This window comes from Scomber japonicus, chromosome 4 (genome assembly GCF_027409825.1).
Source record: "Scomber japonicus isolate fScoJap1 chromosome 4, fScoJap1.pri, whole genome shotgun sequence".
Lineage (NCBI taxonomy): Eukaryota > Metazoa > Chordata > Actinopteri > Scombriformes > Scombridae > Scomber > Scomber japonicus.
This window is the reverse complement of record NC_070581.1, coordinates 28772164-28792740: the sequence shown is the minus strand read 5'-3', so window position 1 is coordinate 28792740 and position 20577 is coordinate 28772164. Positions and strand designations below refer to the sequence as shown.

At 42.3% G+C, this 20577-nt stretch overlaps 1 protein-coding gene across 1 annotated transcript in view; it reads left to right on the top strand.

The window, feature by feature from the left end:
- Nucleotides 1-6553: 6553 nt before the first annotated feature.
- Nucleotides 6554-20577, top strand: part of agap2 (ArfGAP with GTPase domain, ankyrin repeat and PH domain 2) — a 25214-nt gene continuing 11190 nt past the window's right edge. Inside the window, exons 1-11 of the mRNA XM_053317271.1 lie at nucleotides 6554-7763; nucleotides 11491-11549; nucleotides 12646-12733; nucleotides 12979-13064; nucleotides 13199-13334; nucleotides 14707-14841; nucleotides 14939-15057; nucleotides 15949-16101; nucleotides 16253-16327; nucleotides 16707-16811; nucleotides 18465-18645. Coding sequence (XP_053173246.1) covers nucleotides 6554-7763; nucleotides 11491-11549; nucleotides 12646-12733; nucleotides 12979-13064; nucleotides 13199-13334; nucleotides 14707-14841; nucleotides 14939-15057; nucleotides 15949-16101; nucleotides 16253-16327; nucleotides 16707-16811; nucleotides 18465-18645 — 2347 coding nt within the window. The remainder of the gene's footprint in view (nucleotides 7764-11490; nucleotides 11550-12645; nucleotides 12734-12978; nucleotides 13065-13198; nucleotides 13335-14706; nucleotides 14842-14938; nucleotides 15058-15948; nucleotides 16102-16252; nucleotides 16328-16706; nucleotides 16812-18464; nucleotides 18646-20577) is intronic.

Genomic DNA, 20577 nt, shown 5'->3' with positions numbered 1-20577 from the left:
GTTTTTTTTTTTTTTGCTTTGGTTTTTACAACAGATCCATGAGTCAGGATGAACAGCAACAGCAACAGCAAATCGGTGAACTCCACGGCCATAAAAGCAGAGATCAAGAGGTATGAGTCTCTCCAGAGTGCAATCAACAGACTCTCCAAGCAGTTTGAGAGAGTAGAGAATCCACAGCTGCGCTCAGGCCTTAAAGTTTACCTCCACAGTATTCAAGGTAAGCTCTCCTTTCATAAGCTCTGCTGCTCTTCGCGATTGACTTTTGAGTGTTTGATTTAGGGAAGAAAGCGACATATCACCTGAATGCTGAATTAGTGAAGCACTTGTAAATGTTGGTGTTTTTTTTTTGTTTTTTTTGGTTTGACTTTCAGGTCTCTAACCTTATAAGTGGAAATACGTTTCTTGGTACGATAAACAGGAAATTGATTATGCTGACTTTGTTTCAGATTGAGTTCAGTCATTCTTTTCATCAACATCAGGGTGTGAGGGGGAGTCTCACAGCATAGGTGACGGCTTTCTTCCTCTCTGCTTCCTGTGTCAGTCAGAGTGTCTTTTCAGGGATGAGTTACTCGGCAGATGTTCATTTTCATTCTCGTTTCACTTCTAAAAGGCTATAACTCACCTCCTGGTGGCGGGTATGTTGTGGCATTTATCTATCAGTCAGCCTCTGGCCACAGCAACCAATGGCAACATCCCTCAGCAGCCATCGCCATGGCAGCAGGATGAGACCTGCTGTGCGGCCTACTTCCTGTCTACCAATCTGCAACTGCCCTCAAACCCACTTCCTTTCAGACAAACAGGGCCTTTTACATGTGAAGCTGATCAGTTTTACATCATTTCCTCATGTTGCTACTTCCCACCGTTTCTTGTTAATGTGTCACAACGTGTTACTCTGACACTCCCTGTGTATTTGTGTCGTATGTGAAACTTTTTTTGCGTAGACGTAGCATATCTAATGTCAGTACTCAGTTCCTTTACCTAAGCAAAAGTAGGAATACCAAAATATTGTTTTAAAACTACGTAGTTACAGTAAAGTAGAAGCCCTTCATTCAAAATTCTACTTGAGTAAAAAAGTGCATATTTTACCAGAAAAATGTACTTTAAATATCAAAAATGAAATAACTCACTGTGCAAAGTGGCTGCTTTTAATGTGTTAAATTAAAGGACAGATTCACAGTTTATCAAGTCTGTCTGAAACCTGTTTTTCTTGCTGTAATGCTTCCTCCTGTTCATACTGACCGTTAGAACATCCTTCCACAATGCAACTTACAATGTAAGTGATGGAGGGCAAAATCCACAGTCCCCCCTCTGTGCAAAAATGTATTTAACAGTTTATCTGACGGTAATATGAAGCTTCAGTCATCCAGATTAGTCAAATCAAGTACATATCTTTCAATGTTGCAGTGTTTTTAATGCCAAAGTCCCTCTTTTTGTTACTATACTTCCATCACAGCTCAACAGAGAAACACAAAGAGGGAATATGATGCTAAAAAGACTGTAAATGTAGCAGATATCTACTTGATATGACTAACTCAGACTGCTGAAGTCTCCTATAAGCTTCACATATACTTTTAAATGACCGTGTGGACACACTGTGGATTTTGTCCTCCATCACTTCCATTGAAAGCACATTTGAAGATCTTTTAATAGTCAGTATGAACAGGAGGAATGATTACAGCGAGGAAAACCTGGTTCAATCTTCACATGAGCAGCAACTAATGATTTCTTGGTCTATAAAACATCAGAAAACAATGAAAACCTCCATCGTGATTTCCTAAAGCACAGTGATGAATCCAAATGCCCAAACAACATCATCATATAAGACCAAGAAAAAGCAGCAGAGAATCTAGAGCTATCAAATATTTGTTATTTATGCTTTTGGTTTCTAGGGACCTTGGCAGTCAAATCAACATTTAATGAAAGTTCCTCAATAGCTGTATGTTGGAGGAAGTGATGAATGATAGACGATCATTCCACATGTTTATTTTGGCACTGTGCAGTACTGCAGAGATACTGGCAGGACATAAATGAGGAGGTCAAAAGCAATAAATAATAAAAGCGAAAGATATATCTCATGTGCACTCCTAATAGTTGTTTGGTAAATTATAATTAATGAAAGTAATCTCATCAAATATAACTGAATGGGCCTGAAGGCTTAGACAGTTTCCACAGTGGAACAAAGAGGAGCACACACTGTGGATTATTTAGTTTGCAGGTACTAGAAATGTTCAAAACAGTCTTTACTTTGAGAAATGAATAAGTAAGAAAAAAAGGACTTTGATGAAGAAAATAGCTCTTTTGATGTTATCTTACCATCTATTGTGCAACTTTTGTCCACCCAGGTGAAAGCTGACCCAGTTTGGTTTGCCTCTTTATAAATCATAAGGTATAAATTATCACCCAATTCTGTGTTTGACCTTTTTATCCAACTTCCATCCAACTTCATCGCCACAGGTTTTATACATATTTTTGGGAAATGATGGTCAATAGGCCTCATTTAAATTGAATTATCCATCACATGTGAATTAAACAAAACCAGAAATAATGAATTATTTTAACTAAATTTGATGATTAGAGGACAATATGTTGATGGATTATCACAGACTGATATATATATGTCAAAGTTTTGCCAGGTTACTGTTTTGAAACCATTTCTCTTTTATTCTTATTTTATAGCAGCACATAATCAGACCAGAGGACAACAAGAGGGTTAAGAGCTTCCTGTTCTTACATTCTCATTTGTATTAATACATGATGACTTTGTGAAAATATCAAACCGGTCTAATCAGATAGAAAACACTGATGTGACCTTTAATCTGCACTTTAATAAGCATTATATTTAATAAGTTGATCATGTGGTTTGAAAGGGAAAATAAGATAATTAGTAATTAGGCCTCTGATACCACACTGCTGCTCTCACAGTACCAGAAACTGAAACAGAAAGAAATAACCAACGGATGATTTGATGTTATATTTATGCTGTTACTCACTCTGTGTGTGAACTGAAGGTCAGTCAGGTCCCTTGTGGATTCTGGTGAGCATTGAGGTCTTTTTAGGATCTGGCATATCTTGACTCGCCATCCCCTACATCTAAAAACATTCAATTTGAATTTTTATGTAATTAGGCTGGAGATGTCGACGGCGTAGTGAGGATCAAAGCCTGTGTATATCCTCTGTGGGGGCCTGGATCTGTAAGCGTAGAGTTCACTGGTGCTAAAAAGAGAGCCACCTCTCCTTTTGGACTTAATAAGCGAGTGGGATGTGCTCGACTGACTGTGTGCCAAGGAAAGGATGTAAAAAAAACAGACACTAGAGAGGGGGAGACGAGGGTGATGAAGACATTTAAATGTGAATCTGACTGGTTTGGTGTTCGCTGCAGCATGGCAGCAGAGTGAGAGATTGAAGGGAGGAAAAATAGATGTGAGAGAGAGAGGAGGACTCACAGTGAAGGAGAAATGAAAAATCACCCAGCATGACCACTGCCCTTGGCCAGTGTCCATCTGACAGCACCGGTCCGTGGGTGTTGAGGGGAGCTTTGTCTGAATATGTGCATCAAATTGAGAAAGAGAATGGTGTGTGTTTTCTAAAAAAGTCTATTTCTGCTGTTATATGTGGGTTTTTATTTCATCTGGATTAGATTCATGGTGCAGCACAACCTTACATGCACTTTAACTAACACGGTCTTCACACTTGTTAAAAAAAATGGATTTTACAAATGCATAACATCACTCCCCCCTAAGAGCATGTTTGGATTTTTTTTTTTTTTTTTGTAAAGCAGCTCTCGTTTCCTGTTTGAGGTTTTTATTCATGACTCCTCTTCTGCGTTGGAGGCTGTGGTCGCCGTGCCTCTCAGGTCATGCGTTTCCCCTTGAGCCAAAGGCGGCTGTCAGAGGTCTTTTGTATTCAGTGTGAGTAGTTATTGCCCTCTCTCTGACTGTGTAGGGAAGGGAGGAGAGGAGAGGAGAGGAGAGGAGGGGAGGGGAGGGAGGGCTGAGCAGGTGGACAGTCAGATCGTGTATTATGGGATGATGGTGGGAGGTGGGAGAGTGGTGCACACATCAAGGATTTATTTTTTTTAATCAAGAGAGCAATTAATGTGAAATTACAACCCTGTAATATTTCATGTTGCATGCTGCAGTGTTTTTTGCTGTCGTTGCATGCAGCATAATTGCATCTCCGTCTACTTTTGCTCTTTATTATTTGTCAAACTGTGTCAGTTAATATGTCGGATTTCAACATCATTTAAGGTGCGCATAGGTTTTAATCAAATGCATCTTTAAAAATATATGCGTTTGCATTCTGTGGTCCAACTATTGATGTCCAATATGTTCTCATCCTCTCACGCTCCTGCTCGGTTCATGCTGTGAGCCCAGAGCTTACCCACTTCTGCTAATGAACACATGCCATAGTAGGCAATAGACTACAGATCAATACACACTCACAGGAAATCTCTTTCACTCACATGTACCACACACAAGCACAATGATACACACACACTCACACACACATACATAGATGTAGAGAGAGAAAGAGAGAGAGAGAGAGAGAGAGAGAGAGAGAGAGAGAGAGAGAGAGAGAAAGAGAAACACCATTTTGATACAGAGATCCAGAGAACGATAGCTATGCAGAATGAATCAAAAAGAGGAGGAGGAGGAGGAGGAGGAAAGAAGGAAGGAGGGACATGGAGGAGATGATTGTGCCACCAGAGCCAGGAAGATTGTAACACCTTAGCAACAAACAAGCCAAGCCTCCTACTGAGGAGGAGCCACACAGGGCTGCACACACACACACACACACACACACACACACACACACTTGTGCACACAAACACTAATAGACAGCTGAAGACAGATGGATGATCTTGATGAAACTATTCTGGCAGCTGTATAAATGTCACTTGGAAAACACACCCTCCTTTTTTCTGCATCCCTCTTCTCTCCTTTTTTTTTTCTTTTTTTCCTACTGGCCTCTCCCTGCCACTGATCTTTCCTCCTGCGGTCTCCCCTCATTTAAGAGGTCCAGCTTGTGTGTGCACTGCTGCTTTCACCACCAGCCGTTATACCCGTTGCCTCCCCTTCTCTCCTCTCCTCTCCTCCTCCTCTCCGGCTCGCAGGGAGAGGAGAAACATGGAAGGGAGGGGTGGATGAGGTATGGGAGGGATGAGCAATAAAAAACCAAGGGACCCTACACAGTCTGATAGAAGCAGAAAGAGAGAGAGAGAGAGAGAGAGAGAGAGAGAGAGAGAGAGAGAGAGAGAGAGAGAGAGAGAGAGAGCAAATAAAGGAGGGAAATGGAAAGAGGAGAAGCTTCTTGCATTGTATGGATTGCCCATTAGTACAGCAAGGAGGGGCATGTAGAGGGAGGGAGGGACGCTGGAGATCCCTATCAGCGTGTTTTGTGGGGAGCAGGAGCGACGACACGCGCTGTGCATGCGTGAGGGAGTGTGTGCGTGTGTGAGGGAGTGTGTGCGTGTGTTTGCGTGATGTGCTTTGGACTCGTTGAACCTGTGCGACGGTATCGGTAAAGCTTGAGAGCCGCCGGTGAGACCAGCGGGAAAGGGGCGATGGTGATGAGGATGATGATGATGGTGCTGGTGGCCGGACGCGCCCTGCCTCGGTGGTCATGCATCTCCAGATATACTCCCGGGCTTCTGTCGGTTTCTTCTCCTCCTGATGATCCCCTTCAGCCCCTCATCAAATGTCCTTCCTGCGCGTCTCCGGGAGGCTGCCTCTGAATGGATGCTGCTGTCAACACACACACATGTGAAGAGGCTGGGAACGAAAAAGAGAGAGAGAGCGAGAGAGAGCGCGCGCGAGAGAGCCCATGATCTGGACTTGGTCTGCATACATAGGAGTACTCTGGGTGATACTGTGCCATGCTGCTTTTAGGGTGACACTAATGAATTTTTAAGGACTTCACCTTTTCCTCCCTTCCCACTTTCACAGCTGCTGTTGCTCATCACATTTTTTTGGATGACGTATGATGCGGGGCAGTTGTTTTTCCTGAATTGAATCCCGTTTTTTTTTTTTTGCTCTATAGCACAAGAAGAGTATAGGGAGGATTGACTGAGCAACATGTAAGATGCAGGTGCTCCACGTTAAAATAAATAAATACCATCAGGAACGAGGCATCAGACGCCATAATGAAGATTTATTTGCCTCAGCAGCTGCGTGCATATGCAGTGGATAGATTTTAATTGGGGTATTTTAGTGGGAACAAAAGAGCTGCTTGGACTGCACTGACAGCCTGCTGAAGGTTGTCAGAAGGAGTGGATTTTCCTTTTCCTTTTTCTTTTTTTATATTCCGAACAAATGCGTGACTGAAATTAAAAATCCGAAACAAAGAAAGAGGGATTTTGGGGGATGGATGAGACCAGCAGTCGCTCTGCTGTTGAATCTTCCAAGGAGAAACTTAATCTCCCTCCATGTAAGTTTTTTGTCTCTGTCGTGCCGTCGGATTCTCGCACATCCCAACACGCTGGCAGACTGTCAGCTGTTCGTGTCACTCTGTCTGGTTTCATTCATCTGCCGAGTGTCCACTGAAGCCTGACCACATGAGCGGAGGAGGCTCCCTGCAGCAGCGCACCACCTACCTCATCTCCCTCACCCTGGTCAAGGTAGAGGCTGTGGAGGAGAATGGAGGGGAGGCCAAGAGCAGCAGCAGCCAGGGGAAGGAGGTGGACACTGGGCCGGAGATCCAGCCAGGAGGAGGAGAAGAGGGAGGAGGAGGACGGGAAGGAGGAGAGGAGGCCGGGGTGAGAGCAGAGGCTGAAGGTGAAGCTCCTACCCGGGCGGAAAATGGAGCTGCTGGAGTGGCTCTGGAGCAACCACAAAGTGCTGAGGATGCTGCTGATGCTGCTGCTGTGAGAGGGGTCAAACTGACTGAACTCAAAGATGAGGCAGAGAGAAAACCCCTCAGCCCTTTGAAAGATCAACTCACCCCCACTGCTGATGCGCTCATGAGTAAAGGAAGTGAAAAACCTCCGTGCAACCTCTCAATCCCTTTACCGGCAGAGAGAGCCACGATCCAGAAGACAAAGTCAGCAGAGACGGAGTTCACACGAGCAGAGAAGACGCTCTCCACTCCAGAGGCAAAGCAGTGCAGGTCTCCATCGTTGACAACTACACCACCAACAGAGGTGGTCGAGCCTATTCGCACCCCGACCAGGACCAGCCTCCCTATCCGTCCGGCAGGGCAGCGTCCTGTGAGTCTCCTGAAGTCTCACAGCAGCGTGGCCACCCGGGGCCGAGACTCCAGAGATGGTAGAGAGCGCAGCCCTACCTCAGCCCAGAGCCTCGACCGCAAGGACTGCCGCATGCCCACACGGTCCCCTGGCCCCTGCAGGGCCTCATGGGCCGAGGCGAGCAGGCCTGAAGGATGGAGAGACCTGCAGGATGAGACACATCCCGGAATCGCGCTGGAGATTGGAGGTGGTATGGCTGCAGTGATGAGAGACATCCCCAGGAAGGACAGGCTAAAATCAGGCTCGACCTCCCTGCCTGCACCTGCCAACCAGGCCTCCAAACCTCCACGCAAGGGTAAAAGCCGCACTCTGGATAACAGCGACCTGAACAGCCTCTCTGAAGACCTGGGGTTGGCCAGGGAGGCCCAGCAGGCGCAACAGGGCCAAAGAGGCTCCGCTAAAGACAGGAAGATGCTCAAGTTCATCAGTGGCATTTTCACTAAGAGTAGCTCTGGGGCAGCGGGGTCATCCTCCACTGCGCCTCCTGTCTATATACAGAGAGACTCCAGTGAGGAGGAAGGTAGGAGGTCACACACACACACACACACACACACACACACACACACACACACACACACACACACACACACACACACACACACACACACACACAAACTCTCTCTCTCTCTCTCTCTCTCTCTCTCTCTCTCTCTCTCTCTCTCTCTACCTCTCTCTCTCTCATTCACTTCCTCCTATATATCCGGTCTTGTTGGCAACATCCGCTCCATCTAAACACAGATCTGACACGTCGACAAACAATTAAATCAGACACCACATCCCCTTCATCTGTGCAGAGGCATCCATTTAAAATGAGTGGGTGGGGTTGTGCTGAGTGGGGTGGGGTTGATCTTTCCGAGGAAGCCCCCACGCAAACTGAATAACATTTAACATGCTATATAGTCTAATAACTGTCACATGTAGGGGGGGACATGTCTCCTGAAGCTGCAAATTGATGACAGATGAAGTCTTTTGATCTGGAAGCTGCCAATAGAAACATCTTGGACAGTCTTAATCTAATTCCCCTCCTTCATGAGCGCAAGGGGCCGATTTCACAGCGCCGGAGGGGCATAATCTCTGCACTCACACACACAGACACACACCCCACACACACACATACACGCACGCACGCACACTTAAGCTGCGTTCCCAGCATGGGTTTAAATCTCATAATGAAGCCAAAGGGGAGAAAGAGGAGAGAGGAGCTGGTGAGAGTTGATCTTTGCTTTGGCTCTTATTTCCATAAAGCTTGAAACGACATGAGGCGATATCTGTTCACCCACGTCCAAAAAAAAGGGGGAGAGAGAGAGAGAGAGAGAGAGAGAGAGAGAGAGAGAGAAGTGTGATCCAGAGCCAATCAAGAACATTTCTAATCCTGTCTTTGATAATCCACCCACTACATGTTCTGTCACTATATGGCTTTTTTTTATTTTCATTTATTATTTTCCTCCTCTTCCTTCCTTCCTTCCCTTGACTCTTTGTCTCTGTTGGGCATTCACAATTTAAATTCCACCATGTCAAAGCATTCATGCCGCATTTTAAGATTTAGGATTCACACTCGCTGATTTTTCTTCTTTCTTTCTTTCTTTTTCTTTTTTTTCCTCCCTCTCGATTCTTGTGTGTCGACGGCTGCAGCGTCTCTACAACAGTGCGTCTCTTTCACAAACATGTTTGCTCAAAGAGCGAGTGTCAGCCGGTGGGAGTGTGTGTGTGTGTGACAGTGTGTGTGTGTGTGTGTGTGTGTGTGTGTGTGTGTTTTATGTATTCATTCACTCATTGTGCATTCACACTGTTACACACGCACACTGTGGATTCAAGTAGTGAGACTAGCCACACACACACATACATGCATATACACACACACACACACACACACACACACACTGAGGGCAGGAGGAAGTGTTGCCATGGCAACCGGCAGGACTGCTGCTTCTGCTGCTGCTACAGAGGCAGAGTCTGATGAAACAGAGGAGGTGGTGGAGGAGGAGGAGGCGTGTGTGCATGTGTGTGTGTGTGTGTGAGAGAGAGAGACAGTGTCACACAAGCTGAGAAATACCCCCCCAGAAAAAGACTTAAGTTATAAAAATTGGCACTTCTTTTCTATCTGACTGCGAGCTACAGGCTACATGTGGGGGTTGTGGTGGATCACACATGATTGGTTTGGAGCGCAGTGTGTAGATAATTGGCTTTTTTTTATTGTTGAAATCTGTGTCGAAGCAGCAGAAGGATCACACTGTCTGATCACTTTTGGCAGCAGCAGCTTTGACTCAGAGAGACAAAAGTACATGTGTGTGTTTGTCTCTGTTTGTGTGGTAGGAGTTGCCCTTTTTTTTCTCTCTCTCTCTCTCTCCCCCAGCGAGCTGCCTGCAGCGGCAGCAGCTCATGTTTGAGCCTCTTTTCTCTCGCCTGAAGCATCATCAGTGGATTTATCTGTGCAAGTGTTGGCCTGGGCTCTCTGAAGATTTACAATCATCATTTGTCTTTGAAGGACACATCACACATTTGCACCAAAGGGTAGCAGGCATTATAGCTGTCGGACTGCCAAAAACTCCTGGTCTCCTCTGTTTTGTCTTTCTCTGTTTTATTTGTTTCCTCGTCTTTTGTTTTTGTGTTTTCTGGTTTTTACTCTCATTCTGAATCAGTTTCTAGCTGCACGGCTTCAGATGTGATAATGTCGGTCTGTTTAGTGGGCCACCTTTGATCCAAACTAAAATATCTCAACAACTCATTGATGGATTGTCGTGACATTTGTCTCAACCATTCAAGGTCTTCAGAGGATGAATCACACCAACTTCAGTGATCCTATCACATTTCCTCTAGCGTCATCAGCAGTTTAAAGTTGTCACATATCCAGTGAAATATCTCAACATCTGCTAGCTGGATTGGCACAAAATTTGGTGCAGACATCTATCTTTACCAGACAATCTATCTTAAACATTTTGGTGATTCCCTGATTTTCTCCCTATCACTGCCATGAAGTTGCAGTTTTAAATGAAACGTCTCAACAAATACTTTTGACAGCTTTCCATTAAAATGTGGTTTAAACACTCATGTCCAACTCAGGATGAATTTTTAACAGCTTTGATGATTCACGTACCATGAGGTCAACATTTGTCCAGAGTATAATCAAATACCTGCAAACTATGATCACTTGCCCATCAGCATCAGCTTAACTTAATGTTTAATGCAAATTAGCAAATGTTTGCATGCTAAATGGACCAAATAGTATTGTCTGAGCATGTCTGTGTGCTGAAATTAGCATCTAGCTCGGCCTCATAAAGCTGCTCTGTTGAATCTTGTGCTACTTTCTTGTCATATGGGATGAAAGTACAGGTAGAAAAGACTCCTCCTGTAAATGACCTGCGAGCGTTACTGTAATCAAATGGTTGCCTGATTAGAGAGTCGGTTGTGTAGAGATTAAAAAAGCTGTGCATTGATTTAACACCATACTAATTATACTTGGGTTTAATCAGATTGAACACCAGGCTTCTGCTAATATGAGGTGTCCATGTTTGTTTGGCTTCAGGCACTAGTTGGATATACTGCACTTATTACTTGGATGTTGACTACAAAACTTATAATTACAACAACTCTGATGTGACATGAATGCAGAGTTAGTTTTGGTTTATCAGCTTCTCCCGAGGCTCTCTCTCTCTCCGCCTGTCTATTCTCGTCCGTCTGAAGCAGCAGCTGGGTGTCTGGGTGTCTGGGTGTCTGGGTGTGAGCGTCACATCACGTTGGGGGCTCGCCACATCCTTTGCCCAGTAGGGACGTTAGCACAGCTGTGTGCAAAAGCGCCCCCTCATTCCTACTTTACCTACATATGTGTGTGTGTGCCTGTGTGAATGTTCTTGTAGCACATCGGCTCAGTTTTAGCTCAGAAAGAGAGAGAGCAGACATCTTTGAATGGCAGCTGAACCCGAACTATCCAATAAAGGCTGCCATCACTCATCACGCAGCTGGCACCTTCATTTACAGCACGGGGGGAGCAAATTGGATAACGAGTGGTGTGGCTGCACCTTGTAGGATCCCCCCCGCCCCCCCATCATGACTGAAAGGTTATATTCATTAACACGACCTGCTAGGCCACACGTCTGCTTATGGCGGCCGGTCTCGAAGCCGCTGTGTGATTTATTGCTCTCCCACAGGCCATCATGACGGCTGCCCTTTTTACTGTAGATGGTACAGGATGATGAATTCCTTTCTGTGTCCCCACCTCACTGACTGTTTGTCTCTGTCTGTCCCTCCAGTAAATATTGCCAACAGCCAGGAGTGGAGCCTGAGTAGATCCATCCCAGAGCTGAGACTGGTGAGGAAAACGTGTTGCTAAGTAGCCTACATATGTATATTTTCTCATGTCCTGTACTTCCTGAGTCATCGATTTATACTTCTACTCCACTACAACACAGTTTTTTGACAGTCATAGTCACAGCATGTCTTCACCTTGTTAGATGTGATCACTGGCCACAAATTCAATTTACACTTCTATATAATGTAGTTAAAGGATAGGCCTGTCCTAAAACATTAGTCAGGTAGCCAAATGAACACTGAGACAGCTTTTTAATGTAATCATTCCTCTTGTTCATACCGAGACCTTCATAATGTGCTTTCAGAGTACTGTAAGTGATGGAGGCAGAAATCCAGCAAAAATGTGTTGAGAAGTTTATCTGAAGCTAATATGAAGCTTGAGTCGTCCAAATTAGTCAAATCAAGTGGATATTTTTTAATGTTAAAAACCTTTTAAGTATAAAAATTCCCTCTTTTTTTCAGTCTGCCCTAGAAAACACATAAGAGAGAATATCTGTACTGAAAAGACTGTAACTGTGGAAGATGCTGAAGCTTCATATTAGCATCGTACAGCAAGAAAAACCTCTTTTATTTAATGATGAATAATTTAATTTATTTGGGCACTGATTATTGCTTTAAGACAGATTTGGAAAAACTGTGAACCTGTCCTTTAAAAGTGGCTCCATGTTGACCAAATACATTGTTAGCTTTACAAATTAAGAGTCTATTAAAGGACCATTCTGCATTACAGCTGCTTTTACTTTGTCAATATTTAGAAAGATTTTGATGATTTTACTCCTTCTGTACTTTTACTAATGTTAAATTTTTATGCTTGTAATGTAATTATTCTCATTATGCTGCTTTTATTTGAATAAAGGATCTGTTTATCACTGATCATACGTCTGTATAGGGGTGAAACAAACGATGCAGCAAAAGCTAAAGTTAGAAATTGGAGACCAGCAGACAGATTAAACCCACTAAAAGGAACAAAAACATTAAATGGAGGAAGCTTGAGTTGAATTCAGTCTTATATTTCATACTCTGTGCATTGTGATCACTCATGCACGCCAACTCTGAATTGACTCTGCGGTGTTGTGTTTCCTTCCCTCTTCTCTCAGGGTATTCTGGGAAGTCTCAAAAGCGGCAAGTCAGCGCTGGTGAACAAATACATCACAGGCAGTTATGTTGCACTGGAGAAGCCTGATGGTAAGAAACAGAAGAAAAACTAAAAAAAGCATCTTAATTAAATGTTTTCCTTTAACTAGGTCAGAAGGTTTTTTAAATATAGCAGCTAATGCATAAATATATATATTCTCTGCCTTTTGCATTTTCCCTTCTTAGCATTTACAGTGTGTTTTTAATGGTGTGTGATATGATTTCACCCTCCACCTCTCCCGCTGCCACCAGCTGCTGAAAAATAAATTGTCTGTCATTGTCATTGTCCTTGTCAGGTGGCAGATATAAGAAGGAAGTGCTGGTGGACGGACAGAGTCATTTATTACTGATCCGGGAGGAGCCGGGGCCACCTGATGCACAGGTGCTGTTATATATATGTGTGTGTGTGAGAGAGAGAGACAGCAGTGAGGATGCATAATACCTGCAGCTCTCATCATCCATCAGCCTCGTGCCTGCTGAGCTAATGTGTTTCTTCTTCTCCTCTCACCGTTACAGTTCAGCAGCTGGGTTGACGCAGTGATTCTGGTCTTCAGTCTGGAGAACGAGGCCAGTTTCCAGGAGCTCTACCAGCTCTACAGTCAGCTCAGCGCACACCGCACAGACGTCCCGGTCATAGTGGTCGGCACGCAAGGTCAGTATAAGTGCATAAATCAGATGAATCACGGCCACAGATTTACATATACTGACCCCTAAAACGTCTCTCACCTGCAGTCAGAGGTAAAAATACAGCACATTAAAGCACTCTGTGGAGTTTTTACCAGTAGTGTTGCTATGGAGCGATGACTTTAGTAACATTCCTGCAGATGGTTTCACATTATCCACTGACTGACAGATGAGGGGAAATGTGCCAAGAAAAGTACTGATGCACAACCACCAAAAATAAAAAAAAACAGTTTTATTTAATGTATTTTATTGAGTTTAAAGGATTCAGATTCTGTTTATAGTGTAATATTTATAATGCCAAAAGCAAACTGTTGAAAGATGATGTTTATGTTTGGTGCAGAGCTAAATGAAGAACATATTTTCTGATGCAAAATGAGTCAATTTGATGTTTTGTTGCTCATTATATGACTAGACTATTTAGTAACATGTCCTTCATTTCTGACAGTTTCTTTTTGAATGAATGATTAGAAGAAACTTGAGCTGTGTTTCAGAAAGGAAATCTTTTATGTGGCAGATTTTATTTTGGTAGGCTACAGAAGTTATTTGTTTGCAATGTGATGGAAAATGTTTTAGCTCTTGTTCATGTTTGACAAAGGTTTCACCAACTAAGATAAGTGGAGATCTTCCTACTTCCTACTGATCATCTGTGGTTTTCTAATCAACATTAGTACAGTCATTAACAAGCCTACGCCCTTTACATTTTGTCAAGCACACGTCATAGTGGAAATCATACTCTCTACATGTCACCTCCACAAAATGAGCTGCTTTAAAGACTTTGGATCGGTTATTTAAAAAAATACTTGTTTCTATGTAGTTTTAGTAACGAAAGCTGAGAGATTGTTCTCAGTTTCTATGAGCGAAGAGTTTAGAGAGTGACCTGAGAGTCTACTAGTCTACTACTCACTCACTTTCTTATTAATTAACTATAGTCCAACTTAATTTGACTTTAAGGGCTTTACAGTCTGTACAGTTTCTCGCCTTTAGACCCTCGATTCACGTGAGGAAAAACTAAACTGAATAATGTAAGAAACCTCAAGAAGAGGAGGGATTCCTTTTCCAAGATGGACAGACATGAAATAGATGCCGTGTGTACTGAATGGACCAAGATAGCAAAATGAGAATATATATTATACACAAAATGTCATGTCCCATTTAAGTTATTGATTTCACAAATATGTAGCTAATAAATTTATGGCTATGTGGTCTCGGAGCTCCACTAAACTATTTAGGATTAATAAAGTTCTACGTCTCTCATTCTGTCACTGAACACATTCTAAGCCTGTATTGTAAACACTACCTTGCCTACTCACTAATCTGTCATCATTTCTATTTTCATTCAGATAAAATAAGTAGCACCAACCCCCGTGTGATAGAAGATCAGCGAGCCCGACAGCTGTGCATCGATGTGCGTCACTCACTGTTCTACGAGACCTGCGCCACCTACGGCTTCAACGTCGATCGAGTGTTTTCAGAAGGTGAGTCGACTCCGATTTGATCAACACAAACAAAAGACAGGATGAAGAAAAACTACTTGATGCTCACTGATAGTTGGGGTTGTGTTTTTTTTATCAGCTGCTCAGAAGATTGTCACTCAGAGGAAGCAGGCGGCGCTGCTGGCCTGCAAGTCTCTTCCCAACTCTCCAAGCCACTCTGGAGGCTCCACACCTGGATCAGCGTCCTTCCCTGGCCAGGTACCGCAGGCTAACAGCTCTACTGTCCTATAAACCCACCTATTTAGTCTATTTTAAGACCCACTTCAGACCTATTAAACCCACCTCACACCACAAAAAGACTCTTTGTAAATCTTGAAGTATTAATAAGTTCAGGTGTGAAACATACTCAGTAGTTGCTCTCCAATTTGGGTAAACACAATCTTTTCCCAGTCTAGACAGATATTACATAAGATGTGATAAAAATAGGGCACAGATGAAAGTCATCCGCTGTCACTATTATTGTTTAAATGTGTGGCTGACAAATCTGGGGCTAGGCGGCCTCCTGAACTCCTTAAATCAAACTAGTCTCCTCCTCTGTCTTCAGCTGTTGCCACGATGCCAGTGTTTTCTCTCATTTTAACTGAGCATCTTTGTTTCTCTGCTCAGCTCTGTAGAGTTTAAACAGCTCTGATACTCTCCTGTTATCAAACTACTGTAGAGATAAAATCACCTTTTGAAAAAGGAGAAATGAACACAATGTAGGATTCTCTCAGTGGTTAAACATTCATCTGAGAGAAGAGTTACATGCATTATAAAATTAAAACCATATATCAAACCGAAATCTAATTTTAAACACCAACCCCCCGAGCCCAGTTCATCACTCCCTCTCTACATCCATCCTGCCTCCGTGCGTTTTTATATCCCCCCGTCTTCACGACTGAAAAATTCATGCTGTCGATCATCGCCCACTTTTTGTAAAAACCTGTTTCACCTGTTTTACCCATTTCATCTTTCAACACACATTCTCACTTGTCTCCATACTTGTCTTCCTTCCACCTACGCCCTCCACTCCCATCTCCCATCTCCTGACCTCCTGACCCCCCCCCGTCGACCTCCACCTCCACCTCAACCCTCCCATCATCATCTCAGTCCACTAATGGCCCGAGCAGCGGCTACGCCTACTCCCTCCCCTCCACCCCTGTGGTCGGTCACAGAGAGATGAGGGTTGCAGCGGGAGAGGGGGGAGGCAGCATGAACTCCCGCTCCCACAAGAGCATCCCGAGACGGCCCTCTCTCTTCAAGGTCAGTCGTAGCCAACCTTTTTTATCCTCCTGTCATCTCTCACTATCATTTCACTCCGCTGTGCTCCCCTTGTTTGGCTCTTTTCTGCTGAAACCTGCTCTTTTTTTTAATCATTTTTAAACACACGTCCCTGATGTTGCATCTCTTTCAGAATCGGGACCCAGATAAGAAAGCAGCTGATTCCAAAGGAGACCAGAGCAGCACACGCGGCGTTCCCCTCAAACAGGTTTGGTTACAATCAGTAAAAACAGAAAACAAATAAACACTGAATATTCAATAAAGTATTTACATGCTTCGGTTTGCTCGCAGCACGATACAAATGCACAAATTCCCTCCTCAGCAACAAGGTGGGACAAAGCTGAACAAAAACTCTCTTGTCTATTTATTTCACGTTACATAATCAGCACAAAAAAAAAATCTGTTGTTTCATCCTCCTCAACCTTTCTCAAGGGTGTGCTATTAATACAGTGGAAGTGCTTTCAGCTATTGTTGCTGCAACACTTAGAAGACATCGCATCTCTAAATTTAGGCCCGATCCTGAGTGTGTGTGATTCGTTTTGTAGCGAGTGCGGTGACCTTCGTTGTGTTTTTTTTTTTTTTGACAGAGCATCCTTTGGAAGAGAAGTGGCAGCTCTCTGAACAAGGAGTGGAAGAAGAAATACGTCACCCTGTCCGACAAAGGCACGCTGTCTTACCACTCCAGCGCCAGTGTAAGAGAACACCGCAAGACTGATCAATACGGCAGTAAAACACAGTGAAGCATCAGCTAACGGCCGAGAGGGTTTTCAGTGTGAATCAGCCTCAGAAAAAATGGGGGTTTATTGTCGAGCAAGATTGCACATATAAGGGATTTAGTATTGGCGTTGTGGTGGATAACAGACACAATACAGACAAGTCATCCTAATCTAAAAAAGAAAGAAACTTACAGTAAAATTACAGTTTTAAATTTGACATATATGGGAATTAATTGAAATGTGCAAAATATTGACCAGGAATGTGCAGATGTTCATAGTGTAAATAATATAATGCCATGTGCAATACTTCCACTTCTACTACTACTACTACTACTACTAATAATAATAATAATAATACAAGTTGCATTAATTTAACACATCGTATCAGATCAAGAGTCACAGATGTGCAGATATGAGACTATGAATGGTTATTAAGCTTTTTAGATTAACTGCAGTCAGGCCACATTCATCTTAACAGCCCTTTAATTGCTTTGAACCGGCTCAGCTTCATATTGATTTTTTTTTGTTTGAGTGATTTAATATTTGTGCAGAGTCTCCAGCACCACGAGGAATAGGAACATCAAGCGTTAAAGAAAAAACAGCTTAAAATGAAAACTGCAGTGTGCTCATGTACTGTAACTTATCTTAAACAGCAGCAACATGTTGTGTGACCACTTGCTGTTTATAAATATGCGAGATGCGTCTTAACTTCCTGCCACTATGCAAAAGTCCCACCGCCTGATGGAGGTTTGAGAGATGTCAATCATGATGCAACATCCCCCTTTTATTAATATATCGTCCAATAACTAATTATACAACAAATGATCAGTAAAATGAGCACTTGGACAAACATCTGCATGATAAGAATGATCTAAAATGGTGTATATTTGACGTGAACATTTGTGACGGTTGATCGTTCATTAAACCCCCTCCTCTGAACACCAACTATCCAATTACAGCATAGCAACCGTAACTAGGCACAACTGGATTGTCAAGCTTTGGTTTCTCTATTAGTTGAAATGGTGAATGTGTATAATGTATAAAAAAAGAGTTTGGATGTTCTTTTTTATATCCTCTTTAAAATCCAAATTAAAGAGCGAACATATAAAGAATTTATTAGATATCATGTATGCTGCAAAATTAGCATTTCCTGCTAACACAGTGTTACTTCAATTAGATAAATAGAAAGAGCTAGCTCACAAAATATCTGCAAAAAACACTTTTTCATCTGCTAGAAATGAGAAGCCTGACTACTGTCTGACATCAAATATTGAAAATAACCAAGAATTTTGATGCTAAATCTGACACTTTGATCATTGTAAACTACATTTGTGCCAAGTGACAAGTCTGACAGGTGCATAGCAACAGTAACTAAGGATGGTGGGGCTTAGCTAATGTCAATGGTAATGCTTAAATGTGTGTTAACTTATTATAGCAGAAGAAGAAAAGAGTCATAAGGTGTCAGTATCACAGTAATATCTATCTAAACCTGACAAACATTACCTAACATTAATTTGTTAATATCTTTTATTAATAGGAAGAATGACGAATGATGAATGTGTTACCCAGTATCACATGTACTGAACCACCTCTGTCTAATATGAGTGATATTCTGTATTACATATTCAGGACTATACGCAGAATATCCACGGAAAGGAAATCGACTTGTTGCGTGTGACAGTGAAGGTTCCTGGGAAACGTCCTCCGAGAGCCGTCGCTCCTGCGGGACCCTCGCCTGTCCCCCAAGGCGGTGTACCTGGAGTTAATGGGCTGAGTAAGGACTCGACAGCTGCTGATAGCACTAGCACAGGTACATCTACTAGTGTGCATGTTAAGAGAGTGTGTAAAGGTTGGTATTATTCTGTATATTCCCTTTTAAAAACCAAAACTAACAAAAGTTCATTCCTAACCGCTGTTTAATTTTTTAAAGTCTCAGTAATAAAATGAAAGCAGCTTGGCACTGTACTTTCTTGCAAATTAACCCTCAAATAGGAGGAAACAGTGAATTTATTAGGGACTATTTTAATTGGGGGATTAATACACATAAATAAAATGCATTATTTATTTATATGCGCCTTTCAAAGCACTCAAGGACACCTTACAAGACACACATAAAAAAACAACAACAGTACATCAAACATAATAAAAATCAGCAAACATTAAAGTGGAAGTTAGTGCTTTAGGGAGTATTTAGGGCATCAGAACTTTATACATGTAAAATAAACTACCACCTAGTGCAGCACTATTAGATTATAATTGTTCTCCACTTCAAATCAGGAGAGAAATATCTTTCATCCACTCCATCTATCTAACGGCTGTAGTTACAAATGACCTTTCATTATAAGAGTTCACAATGTAATAAATATAACACGGACATGTAATAATAAGTTCAATAAGTTCCCTCTGTTGCTCTGTCTCAGTAATTCCCCCAAACAGCTCTGGGCATTGTAGTTTCCAGTAAACAGATAAGAGGAAATAGTGAATTTGTCAGGGACTTTTTTCCCCCCAGTGACGTATTAATACACATTTAGTGTTTTAGGGAGTATTTAAGGCATCAGAACGTTATACAGGCGAAATAAACTACATGTGAATAAAGTTACATGCCACCTCATGCAGCACTATTAGATTATATTTCCTCCACACTGCAAATCAGGAGAGAAATATCTTTCATCCACTCCATCTATCTAATTAGTTACTAATTACCTTTCATTATAAGAGTTCATAATATAATAAATATAACACGGACATGTAATAATAAGTTCAATAAGAACCCTTTATTGCTCATTCTCAGTAATTCCCCAAAACAGCTCTGGGCATTGAACAAATAGGAAATAGTGAATTTGTTATGGCTTTTTTTCTTCTTCTAATGAGGCATTAATACACATTTAGTGCTTTAGGTATTATTTGTTTCTTAAACTTCTGTACTTCAGCTTAAAGCATAATTACTGTTTTTTACAACCTGGACCTTATTTCTAGCATAAAATACAATCATTTACTCACCCAGACAACTTTGGTGTCATTTGAAGTCGTTCAGATGAAATTAGCTCCAGTGGTGCGCCGCGTATTCACCCTATTACGCCCCGCCCATTTTTAACGGCCTTTTTTCTTCCGCATTGTGTTGGAACTTCCGGTCAGCTAGTTCCGGTTAGCTAGTGTGAGGTACCTTAAGATGGACGTTGCCTGGGCAGAAACAAGCGATGCTGTTCGTAGTAGTGGAGGTGAAATGTTACTACACCCTAGTCTAATAACGGAGTGGATGGACGACATGAGGAGATGGCCCCATGTGATGTACGGCGATATTTTTAATTATAGATATTATATTTATATATATATATATATAGAATTACATATATTATTATTATAATATATATGTGTGTAATTGTGTGAGTTGTAGTACTTAGCTGTCATATCCTTAATCCTGCTTTCCTTGTACTATTACAACATTTAAAGCGAGCATAGATGCAAGTTTATATCATGCAGTTCAGAAAACTAACGTTAACCACTTAACGCACGCTGTTCCGTCTACGGAACGGGACGGATGTTAGGAGGTAGCCACAAGTTCTTCTGAATGTTTTAAACACCAACCCTTAAACATATATATTCATGCCGTACATCGTTGGAAAGCTTAGATTGTCCTGATTCATTCAAGACCACTCACGACTTATATGGTTGCTCACAGCCGTAATAGTATTAGCGATTAGCTCGGCTAGCCCCTGAGCTAAGTAAGAAAAGCTATAATGCC